This window comes from Amphiura filiformis, chromosome 5 (assembly GCF_039555335.1).
Source record: "Amphiura filiformis chromosome 5, Afil_fr2py, whole genome shotgun sequence".
Taxonomy (NCBI): domain Eukaryota; kingdom Metazoa; phylum Echinodermata; class Ophiuroidea; order Amphilepidida; family Amphiuridae; genus Amphiura; species Amphiura filiformis.
This window is the reverse complement of record NC_092632.1, coordinates 78,950,040-78,963,947: the sequence shown is the minus strand read 5'-3', so window position 1 is coordinate 78,963,947 and position 13,908 is coordinate 78,950,040. Positions and strand designations below refer to the sequence as shown.

At 37.3% G+C, this 13,908-nt stretch overlaps 1 protein-coding gene across 1 annotated transcript in view; it reads right to left on the bottom strand.

The window, feature by feature from the left end:
* Nucleotides 1–764: 764 nt before the first annotated feature.
* Nucleotides 765–13,908, bottom strand: part of LOC140153787 (pecanex-like protein 4) — a 29,654-nt gene continuing 16,510 nt past the window's right edge. Inside the window, 9 exon segments of the mRNA XM_072176642.1 lie at nucleotides 765–2,643; nucleotides 3,494–3,680; nucleotides 4,568–5,897; nucleotides 6,521–7,001; nucleotides 8,103–8,141; nucleotides 8,143–8,204; nucleotides 9,005–9,558; nucleotides 10,330–10,503; nucleotides 11,940–12,698. Coding sequence (XP_072032743.1) covers nucleotides 2,392–2,643; nucleotides 3,494–3,680; nucleotides 4,568–5,897; nucleotides 6,521–7,001; nucleotides 8,103–8,141; nucleotides 8,143–8,204; nucleotides 9,005–9,558; nucleotides 10,330–10,503; nucleotides 11,940–12,631 — 3,771 coding nt within the window. The 5' untranslated portion in view covers nucleotides 12,632–12,698 and the 3' untranslated portion in view covers nucleotides 765–2,391.

Genomic DNA, 13,908 nt, shown 5'->3' with positions numbered 1-13,908 from the left:
ATCAGTCACTTCAACATTAATGGTACCCTTTAGCAAATTTAAAATACCCAGGGTGGGTGCTTATTGGGGTATGAGCGCTTATTGGAACGAATACGGTCCATACATTTAGACATAACTGATTACTATCAAATCCAGGTAGGAGGCTCAGGGATCAAGCTCCTACAAATCATGCATACTCAGCGTATTTGTAGCAGCTAAAGGCATAGGCCCTAGTTGTTAAGTTGACCATTTCCGGCTCTGCCACGAGAGTATGAAGTGTGAACAATTGCATCTAAATTATGTATTTTCAACCATTTACTATATTAATCTCAATTAGGCCAAAACAAAAAGGGTTGTCTCTCAAACACATACACCTAAGTATGTGAAAGCAATTCTAGTGTGTAGCCCTATGCATTGAGCCGTTTTTGCATTTTCTTTTTATTTAAATGACCGCGTACACATGGCCCAACTTAGACCTGAAAAAGTGGGCTAAAAACACACACACACAAATTTACTGCATAGCACTTAGCTTCGTATAATACAGCACATAGATACTTTTAAGAGACAAACCTTTTTGTTGGCCTTATAAATACTTTTTTTTCTATAAGTGGACAGATAAACCTATTGCACAATTACAATATCACTCATGTGAAAAAAAAAATTACTACTATTATATTCAAAATAGCAGTAGTTTGCAAAAAAAAATTGCAACTTTATCTTGGATCTTTATGCACACAAAAGAGAAAGCACCAGACAAGAAAGGTCCCTAGCATTACTAGACTGATTTCGCTACCATTGGGCTATTTCAATTGATATTCTTACACCCCCTATGGAAGACATGACCTTAATCTCCCACACAGGGAGTGTGAAAGTCAAATGGGGTTACCTGAATGGGCAACTTCATTTAAAATCTACACCCCTGTGTGGGAGATTAAGGTCATGTCTTCCATAAGGGGTGTATGGATTTTAACAGGAATAGCACATTACAACAAAGAGGTTAGACTATGAGAGTCTAGTGTCTGTCATCTTAGATTGTCATGCATGAGACCCAAACAGAGTTCCTCTAGCATTTTTTACCAAAGGTTTACACAAAACACACAACATGCATATCGCAAGTTTGCACACACTTCACATTTTTTGCCAAAGATTTACGCAAACCGCACAACACAAGTTTGCACACACCTGAAGTTTGATGGTTGGGCAAGTTTGGTGAAACAATCTGGAGACACTATTTTCCCTTCATGAGCGACATTCAAACTTGGCAAAGTCTGGACTCTCTTAATCTAACCTTTTTTCTTTTTTATGACAGCAAGCAATATATGAAGATGATAACATTGCCATAGCTGCCTATTAAACATTATCTCACCACCATGCATTGATTCTCATGAATATGGAATGTTTGAAAATACAACCACAAATTAATAAATGTGACACAATCTGGTCCATGGGGCCAAAGGAGGTATTTTTGAAAATTGTGTTACTAACTTACTACAACTATTACCTTATACAAACATTTAGGCTATCATATACTGAAAACACCAAAGGTCTAGCATACTTGATTCTTAAGTTATGAAGTTTTTTGATGTCTATTTTCTTATGTATTTTGTTGTTGTTTTACTCCATGGTTTTGCCTTTATTTCAATTTCAAATTTGCTGCCTTTGGCCCCGGCCTTTGGCCCCCATGGACCAGATTGTGTCACAAATATAATCCAATATCAAAATCTAATAAGTGATTACAAAATCTTATGATTGTAGTAGCAAAGTATAATGATACAAAATAAATTTAATGCAACTATACCAGTTTATATTACCTTTGGTACTAAATTGATAGCAACCTGGTGGAATTGAGCAATAATACAATTAAATGCATATCTATTTGGTATCAATCACTGTATATAGAGCAGATAGTCCATCCCCAGCAGCTCACAACTTGAGGTCATGACAAACAAGGAACAAGAGCAACTATGCTGCTGAAGTCTCGCCTGAATTTACTATTAACAGTTTTAGTTAATATTGAGCCTACGCGGTAATCAGAGCAATTTTGATACCCCTACATCCACCAATTTTGACCCAATCACAGCTATTTAAAATTTGACCACTAAATGACCTTTGATCTCAACATCCTACTGAGTATTATAAGCCCTGCATCCAAATATCACTGTTACATAGTTTGAGTTCGCTAGTAATGATACTTTTCTAATGGCATCTATTATACGAAACTTTAATCAAATTGATAACATACACATACAGACATAGTGGTTGCATAGTCACTTCCTGAACAAAGTTCAGGCAAGACAATGAAGTGGGTCATGTGACATAATTGTGACACAAGGTCCGAGTCTGGGGTCCCAAGTGGTCTGAATCTGAAGAAATGGGATAGTCTTCCAAATCCTTGTATTTAGTCATGTTCACCTACAATGTCGGCACAGAAACAGGTGGTGAAGCATAGATAGGATAACCAAGAGGTGGCTCAGCAGCCTGCACTGTTAGATTCCTGAGGATAACTGGGTGAGCCTGGATACTATACCGCTCTTCATCATCATTGGTGAAGTATAGGAGCTCCAGTGAGAGGGAGGCCCATAGAGCTCGCACTACCTCTGCATTCAGTCTGCCAACATAGGTCATCACTGGCTGCTTGGTAAGGACTCTTCCATTGTATACACCCTGTTGCAAAAAAAAGTTTAAAATATCTTGGAATAGTTTAATGAAGTAGTCAATGAAGGTCATGGATTTATGGTGTCTGTAAACCAGTGGCATATCGGTACAGGCACCTACTCATAGTAGGAGGGTTGCGGGTTTGTGCCCCGCCTGATTAGTTCAAATGCTATTAACCTCTATTGGCTCTCTCCACCCAGGTGTATAAATTGGTACCACCTTATGCCAGGAAGGTATGAAGATTTGTTGTGCGGGAGGAGTGGCAGCCCCTCACAACAACGTTATTCAAGGAGGAGTCTAGCCCCAAGTCCCTTCGAAAGACAGATGGGCACTCTGGCCTGTAAAATACAGCCATGAACCTTTACCTTTACTTTTTTAAACCCTAACTAAGCAAAATAATGTGTGTACAATTATTAGCAATGTCAGCATCTCTTTTCTGACTCTGTGACAGATTTTGCTTCCTCCCAATAAAAAATCAGACTGGTTATGCACCTGATTAGTTCAAGTCAATTATAAAATAAGTTTATTTGTATGAAAATATTTTAAGTTTATGCAGTACTGAGAGGTCATAAATTAAGTACAAGTACTCCAAAAATTATTTGGGGGTGCGATGAACCCCCATAAATCGGCAAAAGATCTGCTTTGCCTGTAAAAAAAATAGCAACACTAGACCAAAAATGTTTAAATTTTTGAGTTTTGTCTAAAATTAATTGTCAAGGGTATAAAGGTCTGCTTTTGGCCAGGATTTCTCTTGAAAAGGTCTGTATTTGGAAAATCTGCACCCCTATGAAAATATCCTGGCTATGGGCCTTGTGTTGCAATCATTACTTTTTGCCATTTACATGACATAATTCCTCACCTCAGCCGGATCATGGATAAGTGAAAACAGTTGTGTTTTCTCTTGTTTGATAGCTTCCATCCATTGCTTGTCCTTCTCACTGCCCATATACCAATCAGACTCATACTCCTCAAGGTATTCACTCAACTCATCAAAGTCACTGGCTTCACCTAACACTGCCTGGTCATAGGCTAACTTGAAGGCTAGTCTGTAGGAAATTTACAAAGCATATGCCAGTTTCTTAAGGTTAGCAACTATTTTAAATTGTTGTGATTTGGTAGTTCACAGCATCTTGCGAATGGTAGTGAGCTTTGGCAAAAATTGCATTGATAATTTAATAGAGAATGTGCAGAAGAATTCAAATATCACAGATATACTTTTGTAGGTCCTGTGGTTCTTGAGTATATTGCAAAGAGGGTTGAAACAAGAACACTTTTGTAAAATGTACATAATTCATTAACAACAATAAATCAAGCAAGTTTTCAAAGTATATGCTTTGTAGAATGAACTTTTGCAAAACATCAAAGTGTTATTTTTCAATAATATATTGATTTAGATGATGAAAATCAATTTTTTTTTTGGTTGCTTCGACCAACAATACATCATCTACCCTTAAACACTGATGATATATGTTGCAATATTTGGATTTGGCGCAAGTGAAATACCATTCTCAATAAAAACGTTCAAACTTTTATTCCACCATATTTGAGGAAATGTACTTCATTTTTGCACACCTAATTTTTAAAGAATTAACTCTTTTCTTAACAGTTTTTTTTTTAATCCCAACAATTTTCTCACCTCTTACTTCCACTACAAAGAAATGGTATTTGCCACAGGTAATTGCAGCTCAAGTTTGGCCTAATCTTATTGAACAAAGTTTAGATGTGTATGAGGCATTTAACAACATAAAATACCATGCAACTGCGCAATTTCAAAAATATGTTTGTCCGTTATACCAACAAGAGGTGTTAACCTGAATCTGCACACATGACAAGTGACATTTACACAACTTGAAGAGAATACTCTTCATATTTTCAGAGACTAAAATATAATTCATGGTATTTTTGTCTCAAACTTTCTTTTGTAAAAACTTACCTGAAAGCCTTGATAACAAGTGCCAATAACTCTGGATCTTCGTTGAGCCACTCCAGGCTAGTTGACCATGGTATCTCCCCAGAGTACACTTTGTACACATGACTTGCGCTTAATGACTCCCCTTGTCCACTTCTGTTCAGCACATTAACAACAACATAGCAAGCCAGTACTAAATACGAGTACATATTCGTCAGCGCGTCATCTTCAGAAATCTGAAGTGCAACCTGTTCAGAAGACTCACCCCCTACTCCCAAGTTCAACTGCTTCAGCACATGTAAATACCAATCCTTTGGAAATCTACTCAAATATGGATTGACCTTTCCCGGTTCCAGCGGTATTTCCCTCCATTTCAGTGGTAAGCTTAATTTGGAAGAATGTGGTGAGGAAAACTGCATGGAACCAGCGAGTTTGATACCTATGACAGGTTTGTGGAATGTATTCATTTGAATGTCATTTTGAAGTACTTTGGTATTTTTCTTTAACCCCGCATCCATCGCAGGTAAGCCAAAGTCAAAGTCATTGAGAACGTCATCGATATCGTGATTTGGATCAGAAATAGTTCCTGGTAATGTTGGAATGTCATTTACACTGCCTGCAATCCTTTTTGCAGAAGTGTTCTGGTTTGTCCTCATATTTAAATTCACACCTGTCTTCTTATTTTTAGAAGAAAAGTCTAAATCTAGCGAATCATTATCATCGTCATCGTCTCCCCAGCTATGTAAACTGCCCCATGAGTTACTCCTAACAGATTTAGTCTCTGACATTGCCTTTGTCTCTTCTACGTTCACTGAAGAGTGCATAGATAATGGCCGACCGCTGTCTTGAGTGTCATCCCTATAAGGCATCGTATGTGAAACTAGACCAGTCCTGCTATTAGTTCTCTCCTCTTTAGGGGACTCAACAGTCTTTTTACTGGGAGAGGAAGTCGCAACACCTTCCCTTTTAAGATTACTATTATGATGCAACATTACCCAGATCAAAGTTTTTACGAAGCACTCATCTAACAATTTCAAAGTCTCAGGGGAATCGATGATACCTGTTAAAACATTGCGTGCATCAGAATAAGTTTGCACTGGAAATGCGTCTACCGGAACAAGACTATGCAAAGGGTATCTATTCATAGTGCAACACTTGAATTTTCTTTCGTATTCGAAAGTTGTCTCAAAGATTCCGTCCAATTCTGTGGCTTCCACTGTGTGACAGGATGTTTCTTGGAGCTCCATACCTTTGATACTGAGTGTGCAGTATCCATACCCAGTCTCCAGGACCTGAAGCCAGGCCATACGATCTTGGAAGCGTACAAGGTAGAAGATACCGGGTTGAATGGTGCCTGTAATGAGTCAAATTGTAATGCCTAGTCAGGTTCATTTTACAATCTATATTGGTACAGAAATTTTAATATTTTCAACTATGAAATGATTTTGCATAAACTACAGACTATGTATCCAGCTAAAACTTATATTAATTCACCTTTCCGGTAAATCCTATAAGCTTTTGTGGGTAGACCTTTGATATCGTTATGCCGATGGCCACATCGTTACAGCGCAGTTTACAGCCTTCAGATTGGGCAGAAATGTTGTTCTCTAAATGATGCACATTGGCTTGACATCAAATGATGATATCTCAGGTTTACCCACAAAGGCTTATGGGATTTATCTTAAAGGTGAATTGCCTATTTCCTCAGTTCTAGTAATGCACATAACAATAATTATGATTCAATGAATTCAGAATGTTCCCTATGTATTTGCCTCAAAAGATCATTCCTTTCATCATACATTGTAAATAACCTTGCAATGGATCAGAATGTCAACAAAAACATTACGAAACAATACTAGCGAAAACCACTAAATGATTTTAAAACACTTGCATCAATTTTCTTGCACCTTTTTTTATTATCATTATGAACTCATGTAGTCAAATGAATCTGTGAACAAAATATCTCAAATAACTTACCTAGACTTCCATTAGCCATGGCTCTCTTGAGTGCTACAGTAAGCTTAGGTGCTAATTGCTCATAATAAATGCTGTCATCGCACCTACTGGCAGATGCCCCCACTGGTTCTGGCCAAAAACGCATCGATCTTGGAAAACCTATCATCACAATGGGCAAGGTAAAGAGAGGAAGTAATGGAGCTGAGAAAATTGCTGCGAGAGCCAGGATTACAAACGTTAGAGGATACAAAATGACTATGACGATGATCATAGGGACGGTAGAAGATCGTCGTTGCTTCTCAACAGAGTATGATGTAATCAGGATCACCAAGTGAGCATATAATTTTTGCACAAATTGAACAATTCGATCCCAAATGAAACCAACAAACATGAGTTGAAGACCAAGACTGGCTGAAGTCCATGCTGCTGGACCTATCTGAGTTGCATTGATGACGTGGACCACTGAGATCTCTAGTAATGACCGGCTGCTACTCTGCCAAATCTGTAAGGAATACAGGTAGAACGATGATATCACTGCAAATTACCAAAGTATGTACCGTATTCGTTCCAATAAGCGCCCATGCCCCAATAAGCGCCCACCCAGGAAATTTCCAATTTGCTAAAGGGTACCATCAATGTTGAAGTGACAGATAGACGTCGATATGGTGAAATAGCTGGAGGACTACAAGTCCTGTGTAAACTTGCAATACATTTTCTACATCAGAAAAGCTACTAGAACGTCTCAGGACCCTTTTATAACATACATAAATTTGTCTCTAATCAACACGTACACCCCTTACGAAAAAATTAGGTAAAGCAGGTAAAAAATAAGAGCCCACCCAAAATGACGTTGTTAAGCGCCCTGGGCGCTTATTGGAATGAATACGGTATTTGTAAAACAATGTTTTCTTCACAAAAGGTCTTCACACTTGACAAAGGTCTATGACCGAAAATTTGTGTTTTATTTTTGCTATGCAAATAAATTAATATTATGTGGTTTGACACCAACTATTTCTCTTGGACTTTATTATTGATCATTTTTCAAACCTACGCAGCCACTACTTGTTTACTGTCTTAACAATATTTTCTTAGTCTATCTGAACAGCCTCTTACGAATAAATAGTGCCCTTTCTGAGACGGTCCATGCTACTTATTATATAGACATGTCTCAAATGTTGTCTAATTTTTCCCTCTGACACATCTTGGTCATAATGCACTTCATGCACTATACAATGTGCATGCATCTACCACATCTACACACACCAGCATATCAGACAAAAGAACTTCTGTACAATAAAAAAAGGTACCACATTTCGTCAATTTTGAAACTGTCCTATTAAAAACAGATTTGTAATATATTGTACGTACCCACATTTAAGCTAATAATGATCTTATTGCATGTCAGTATGTCACTACTACTTTAGCAGCCTATTTCCATTATTTGCTAGCAAAACTTGTGATTGTAATAACTATTACGCAGTGACACTGCTTTGGCATTAAAAACAAGTTCTGTAACACCTGAAAAAAGTTGATCATGACTAATTGTTACTTTAACATAGTGAAGTAATGAGACCATCAGACAGTTGGTCTTCACTTCTCTTACCTTCCTCCAAGCTCTGACAGAACCAACTGCATACAAAAAAGGACGGAAGAGTGGTAGTTGTGTTGAATAGCGACACGTAAGCTAACATCAAGTATGGTACAACTGCAAAAAAAGGATACAATAATCAATAGTCTATCAAATATAGCAAACATTCATTACAAGGCACTGTAGTGAATGATATCTTGAAATATTTTATACATTTTGTATTACAACGTTCAAAATAATCATTTTGAAAAAGATATATATTTGATAGCAATGTGTACACAATTGCATCTTTTCATCGACAGGCCTAGAATTCTGTGGCCGTGCAGGCGAATCCATTTGGATTCTCGCAAGAGACTTTTGAGAGAATCCTTGATTCCCGCAAATTTAGGGTTGCCTCAGTTTACGTATCTACCTCTAGCTGCCCAAAACAATGATAGAAAAAATACATCCATCTATCAGTCGATTCAGTCAGTCACAAACTCCAAGTTGGCGATTGAAAGATTCACATCTTGCCACACAACCGCTGTTCTTGCTGCTAAAATCATAAAATGCCCCCTCAAATCAGTATTATTGTACAATATATTAATAATTGAAGCAAATTATACCATAATTTGTCATTTTTGGGGGTTCAGTTGCTTAAAAAAACGTGAGTCTAATTTGGTGCTTCTTTCTATAAACTGTCAATATTTACGCGAATCTGCATGGATTCGCCAAGTTTTACAAGATTTGCGTCGGATTCTGAGCCTGATCGATACACATGGGCTCAGGCTGTACTGTTCAATCAACTTGTCTGTTGCCACAGGACCAGTAGCTGTGGTTCACAATTTGCCCAATGTCAACATTTCAACTTTCTTGTTTTTAGTACAAAATAAGTTAATCATGAATTATCTTCAGAAAATTGTCTCATCTATACTCACCAATATTGGAAAGAATCCTCCAAATGTAACTAATTCTGTGCAGCACTCTTTTCCTTCTATTATATAAATCAAGACTTTGTACATTGCATGGAAACAATGGATTTCTAAATATCCCAAAAATATAAACACTCTGTATAATATCAAAAATTTCTTCAATCACCAACAGTCCTATGAGGGTATATCCTAATCCATGATACACTCCAGTGTTTGTGCTACTCGACTGGCTGGAAACGTAACTACATGCTCCTGAAATTCCTCCAATCAGAATGAGCATTATAAAGTGCACTAGGAATTCCTTCCAACCCCATAGCCATCCAAAGCCAATATGAGAGCTGAGCTGTAATTGGTTCTCATCAGCTGCTGTAGCATTATTGGTAGTTTTCTTTTTTCGGATCTTTCCTTGACAGAAGTTTACTAATTGATTGCAAAGTGTCGAGAGGTCTAGGCTGAGGAGGTAACCAATGCAGGCACAAAATACTGCCACAGCAGTGAGTGAAGGCAGAAAATATGCTACAACAAGTGCTAGGGATGATACAACAAGCATCAAAATCAACCTGTAATGCAGAACAATCAAAATAATTATTAAAAGCTATAGAAATTCAAGTTCTTTAACCACAATCAATTTTAAATAGGCTGAACAAAAGGCTCCAAGCCAAAGTGTTTTTTCACTTCAATAATACAGCTAGCCAGGCAGTGATACATGTATGATAGACCCTGTGCAATATCATCACTTATGACACAGCCAACTTCATTTAAATAAAATTCATTCTGCCCACCAGGAGGGCTCCAGGGGGAATTTATTATGATAATACAATACAACAGGTGGTAGGTATGAATGGTTGTGGGGTCGAACTAGAGACCTGTCCTTCTAGCTGGCATCTTAGAACTGTTCTCCGACATGGCTGTCGTTTCAATTTTTATACCGTTCCAGTTGGTTTATTGCATAGGCTCTATATATAGGTATGTGCATATGTGATTATGTGTGTGTATGCACTAGTCTTGTATTCGATTCAGAGGTTGCATGTACAATGTACTTCATTGAACCTATACAAGTAGACACATTTTTAAGCATGGACAGACATTGGAAAGATACATTTAATCTGATGCTAAGTTACCCTCTGAATTATGTAAGTACCAATCTTGTCCTCTGTTGCATGTAGATACCTCAATTCATTCATGTGAAGACAGTGAATAATAAAAAAGAAATGCTGGGAAACACTCCATTCACATTTGCAAAGTAATATGTACAAAGTATCCCAAGACAGGGGGTGTATGTGGGGAGGGGAGGGGGTGTGCGTGTGAAAATTTGTGAATTTCATACTTACCTAATGTCACTGGCCATATAAGATCCTCCAAGAGCTTTCACCAACACTTGTTCTCCCATCCAAACCCACAATGCATCCAATGGAGGAAGAATGCCTAGTTTCCATAGCAACGGTAGAAATATAAAGACAACATGAAGAACCTGGTTGACTACCAAGATATCAGCTGGATAAAACCTGTAAAAGAATGGTGTATGTAATAAGTGGTTTTATGAATTGAATTTGATTGTATTTTATCTCAAGATAAAAGCCTGGGGTTTTTTCATTAAAAGTTTCTCAAATTCTTCTGTGCCAATTGTTCACCATTTGGGCAAGTCTTCCTTCTACATACAGCAGCACTGCTTTTGACTCAACAATATGCTGTAAATGGAATGCATTTAATTTTACAAAATCAATTGGGCCTTATATTCTTCACATACCATACCTCCTTTCTACATTGGCAATAAGAAAAACTTAATTTATATAAAAAAACAATTTATAACTGGACAATCCAAACATACCTCTTTCTAAAAGTTTAAATAAATACATGATGCAACAGAAACCTTCAGTCTTCAGCAGGGCTCTGATGTAAACTTAAAATCATTTCTATTAGATGAAGTCTGAAGGTACCAGTCGCATCATTGAGAATGTTGGTACCCATTTAAACACCTGGGTGGAGAGGAGTAATCAAGATAGAGTGCCTTACTCAAGGGCACAACACGATGGCGTCGCCAGGGCTTGAACCCGCAGCCTTACGATTATGAGTCGGAGCCTGTTCCGCTAAAGTAGGTATCTATGTTTCCCATTGTACAATTTTACATACAGAGCACAAAAGAATTAAGGTACAAGTTATGTTCACCCATTGTACATCCTAAACAAAGACAGATGTCATAATTGGAACCAGCAGCCAATAGCTGCATTTCTTTAGCTCAAACTTAAGATCGCATTTCATCATCATTTTACGTCAGTTAATTTTTTTTACAGAACTCTGTTATCTTTATCAACACTGAATGAAGACTGCTACTGAGAACTGGTCATCCAATCACCAAGAAATCTAATTTGTTTAAATCGTTCAAGAAATAAAGACACAGCAATCAAAAACCCCTAGGAAGACGCCAATTCAAAAGTTGCAGTTTGCTCCATTTATTGCATGTCCTATTGATTTGTACAAACAGCGTTCTCAAACAAGAGCTTTCCAGTGATTAGCATGTTAAAACTCGCATCATGCTTTCATTTATTGGAACACAAAAGTGCAACTTCTGATTTTGTTTCTTTCTTAGGTTTTAGATCACAACAGGTCTTAAATCAGAGCTAAAGAATAGGGGTATGAAGAGTTGAGATGCAAGAGCCAATAAACGCTGTTTTCAAATTATTTGAGTAAGAACACAAACATCGGCCCTATAATGTTAACTTTAAATTAACACCCTACAGTGTACTTTATAATTCCAATGTAAATTGTTGAAACTTTGATCAAAAGTATCACAAATTTTCTTCTTGTTTTCTTTATCTTGTTTTCTTTATATTTCTTATGTGCCTATAATATCTCAAACTGAGAGAAATCGAATCACGATAGATTGGTTTTTGCAACTGGCAATGCATGGTTACTGCACCATTTATCAGTGGACTTTACTCACCTCCAAGTAAGATGAACAAATAATAGAGTCAGCACATAAAATGGTCTCAAAAGAGGCAGTATTTCATATGTATCTGTAGTCCTGTATGTTGCTGGTTCTGATGGTGATGTTGAAGTCAGCGGATACTGTGCTACACATATTGTGAACCAGCCAGATGCAAACAACACCACTGTGGCTCCAACATTATCAAACAGCACATGTAAAGTTGATGGTAGTAAGAACCATAATCCTAAACCGCCCATCACGCTGGATATAACAGCATGGAATACTATGTTTATCTTCCATTTTTTAATTGGGAGTATAAACTTAAATGTTTCTAAATCAAAACAGGATTCAAACTCCACCTCATCTTCCTCAGCAAGCACATTCTGATTACCAAATCTTGCAACTGATGATGTTGGACGCTTTTGAATTATCAGACTGATGCCTTGAGCACTTAGAACATAAATCAACATCAACGTCCCATAGATGTAGATTCCAATATACCATGCTATGACATCAAGTTCAACTAACAGAGTGACGAGTCCACCAAGAACAAAAGGTAGTATAAACAAAACCACCTGGTTGATGTAGACATAAACAGGGGCATCATAGCCTAGTCGAAATTTTGGTCCGCCAAAGAGCGTTTATGTAAACCGCTTCCAGAAAAACACCTGCTTGTACTCGTTGAGTAGAGGCACCTGAGATCCCATTGTCAAGAGACTTGATTTGCAGTTTGCAGCGTAATAATTGTAGATTGATCAATTACATTTTCAATTTCTGGAAGATTTAAAAAGAAGGGAAAATTAAGGTTAATAACTATTTTGATAGTGAGCTTTGGCAAAAATTGCATTGATCATTTCATAGCGAGTTTGTAGAAGAATTCAAATATGACAGATTACTTTTGCAGGTCTTGTGGTTCTTGAGTTATGTTTTAAAAAAGGCTGGAACAACAACACTTTTGTAAAACATCCATAACTCATTTTACAACAATAAATCAAGCAAGTTTTCAAAGTGTATGATTTGTAGAATGAACTTTTGCAAAACATCTAAGTGTTATTTTTCAATAATATATTGATTTAGATATCGAAAATCAATATTTTGGCTGCTTTGACCAACAATACCACATACCGTACCCTTAAGATAGACTTAAAAAGTGCTATGGTGACTGTAATTTAAAATGGATTTGCTGAAATATTAAGCTAAAAGGAAAACCAATCCAGTTGACTGTACAACAATTGTACTTGTGAACTGTACAGTGAATTGGAGAGGGATACGTTTTACAGAGACAGAGTGTAAAATGCATGTGTACAAGGGTGGTTTGTCGGTACGCTCACAGCATAACCGTGAGAATACATGTACATTCCCGTTGGGTGTCTCTACTGAACTTGGGGTGTACCAAACCAAAGAATAGTGGTACTTTGCTATGCTTTGCCAAATATAACAAAAATTAATCTGCCGCTCCATGATAAAAGGGCATAACTGACGTATTGATCTTTTTGAGATAATGGACAAAAACTGTTCCTCGTTCGTATTGACTTGGACACATAAACCAATTTCAAAACGGTTAAATTTATGGTTTGGGATTAAAAATTGGGGCAATTTAGATATTCTGTGGGTAAATATTATATACCTGGACCTTTCTGTGGTCATAACTCAATTTTGACCAAAAAGTCTTTGTCGGAAAATTTATCATCATGACATTACTGGATACAGGTCAGTAAATGTGACTTATGAGTCATGTCAGTTTGCTAAAGGACAGGGAGGCATGCTGGCAGGCACTGACTCGCCATGATATTCAAGATTAACGGTGGTAATTAGTGGAAACTAGAGAACGACAGCATTTGTTGTTGCTGCTGCAACTTCAACTTGAAGTTGATTATAAGTAAGAGCTATTTATAACAGCTGTAACTTCAATGCAGTTGGCACTCTGCACAATTCATGAGTATATGGTGCAATAGGATTCAGTTCGACTGAGAAAGTCTGTCTG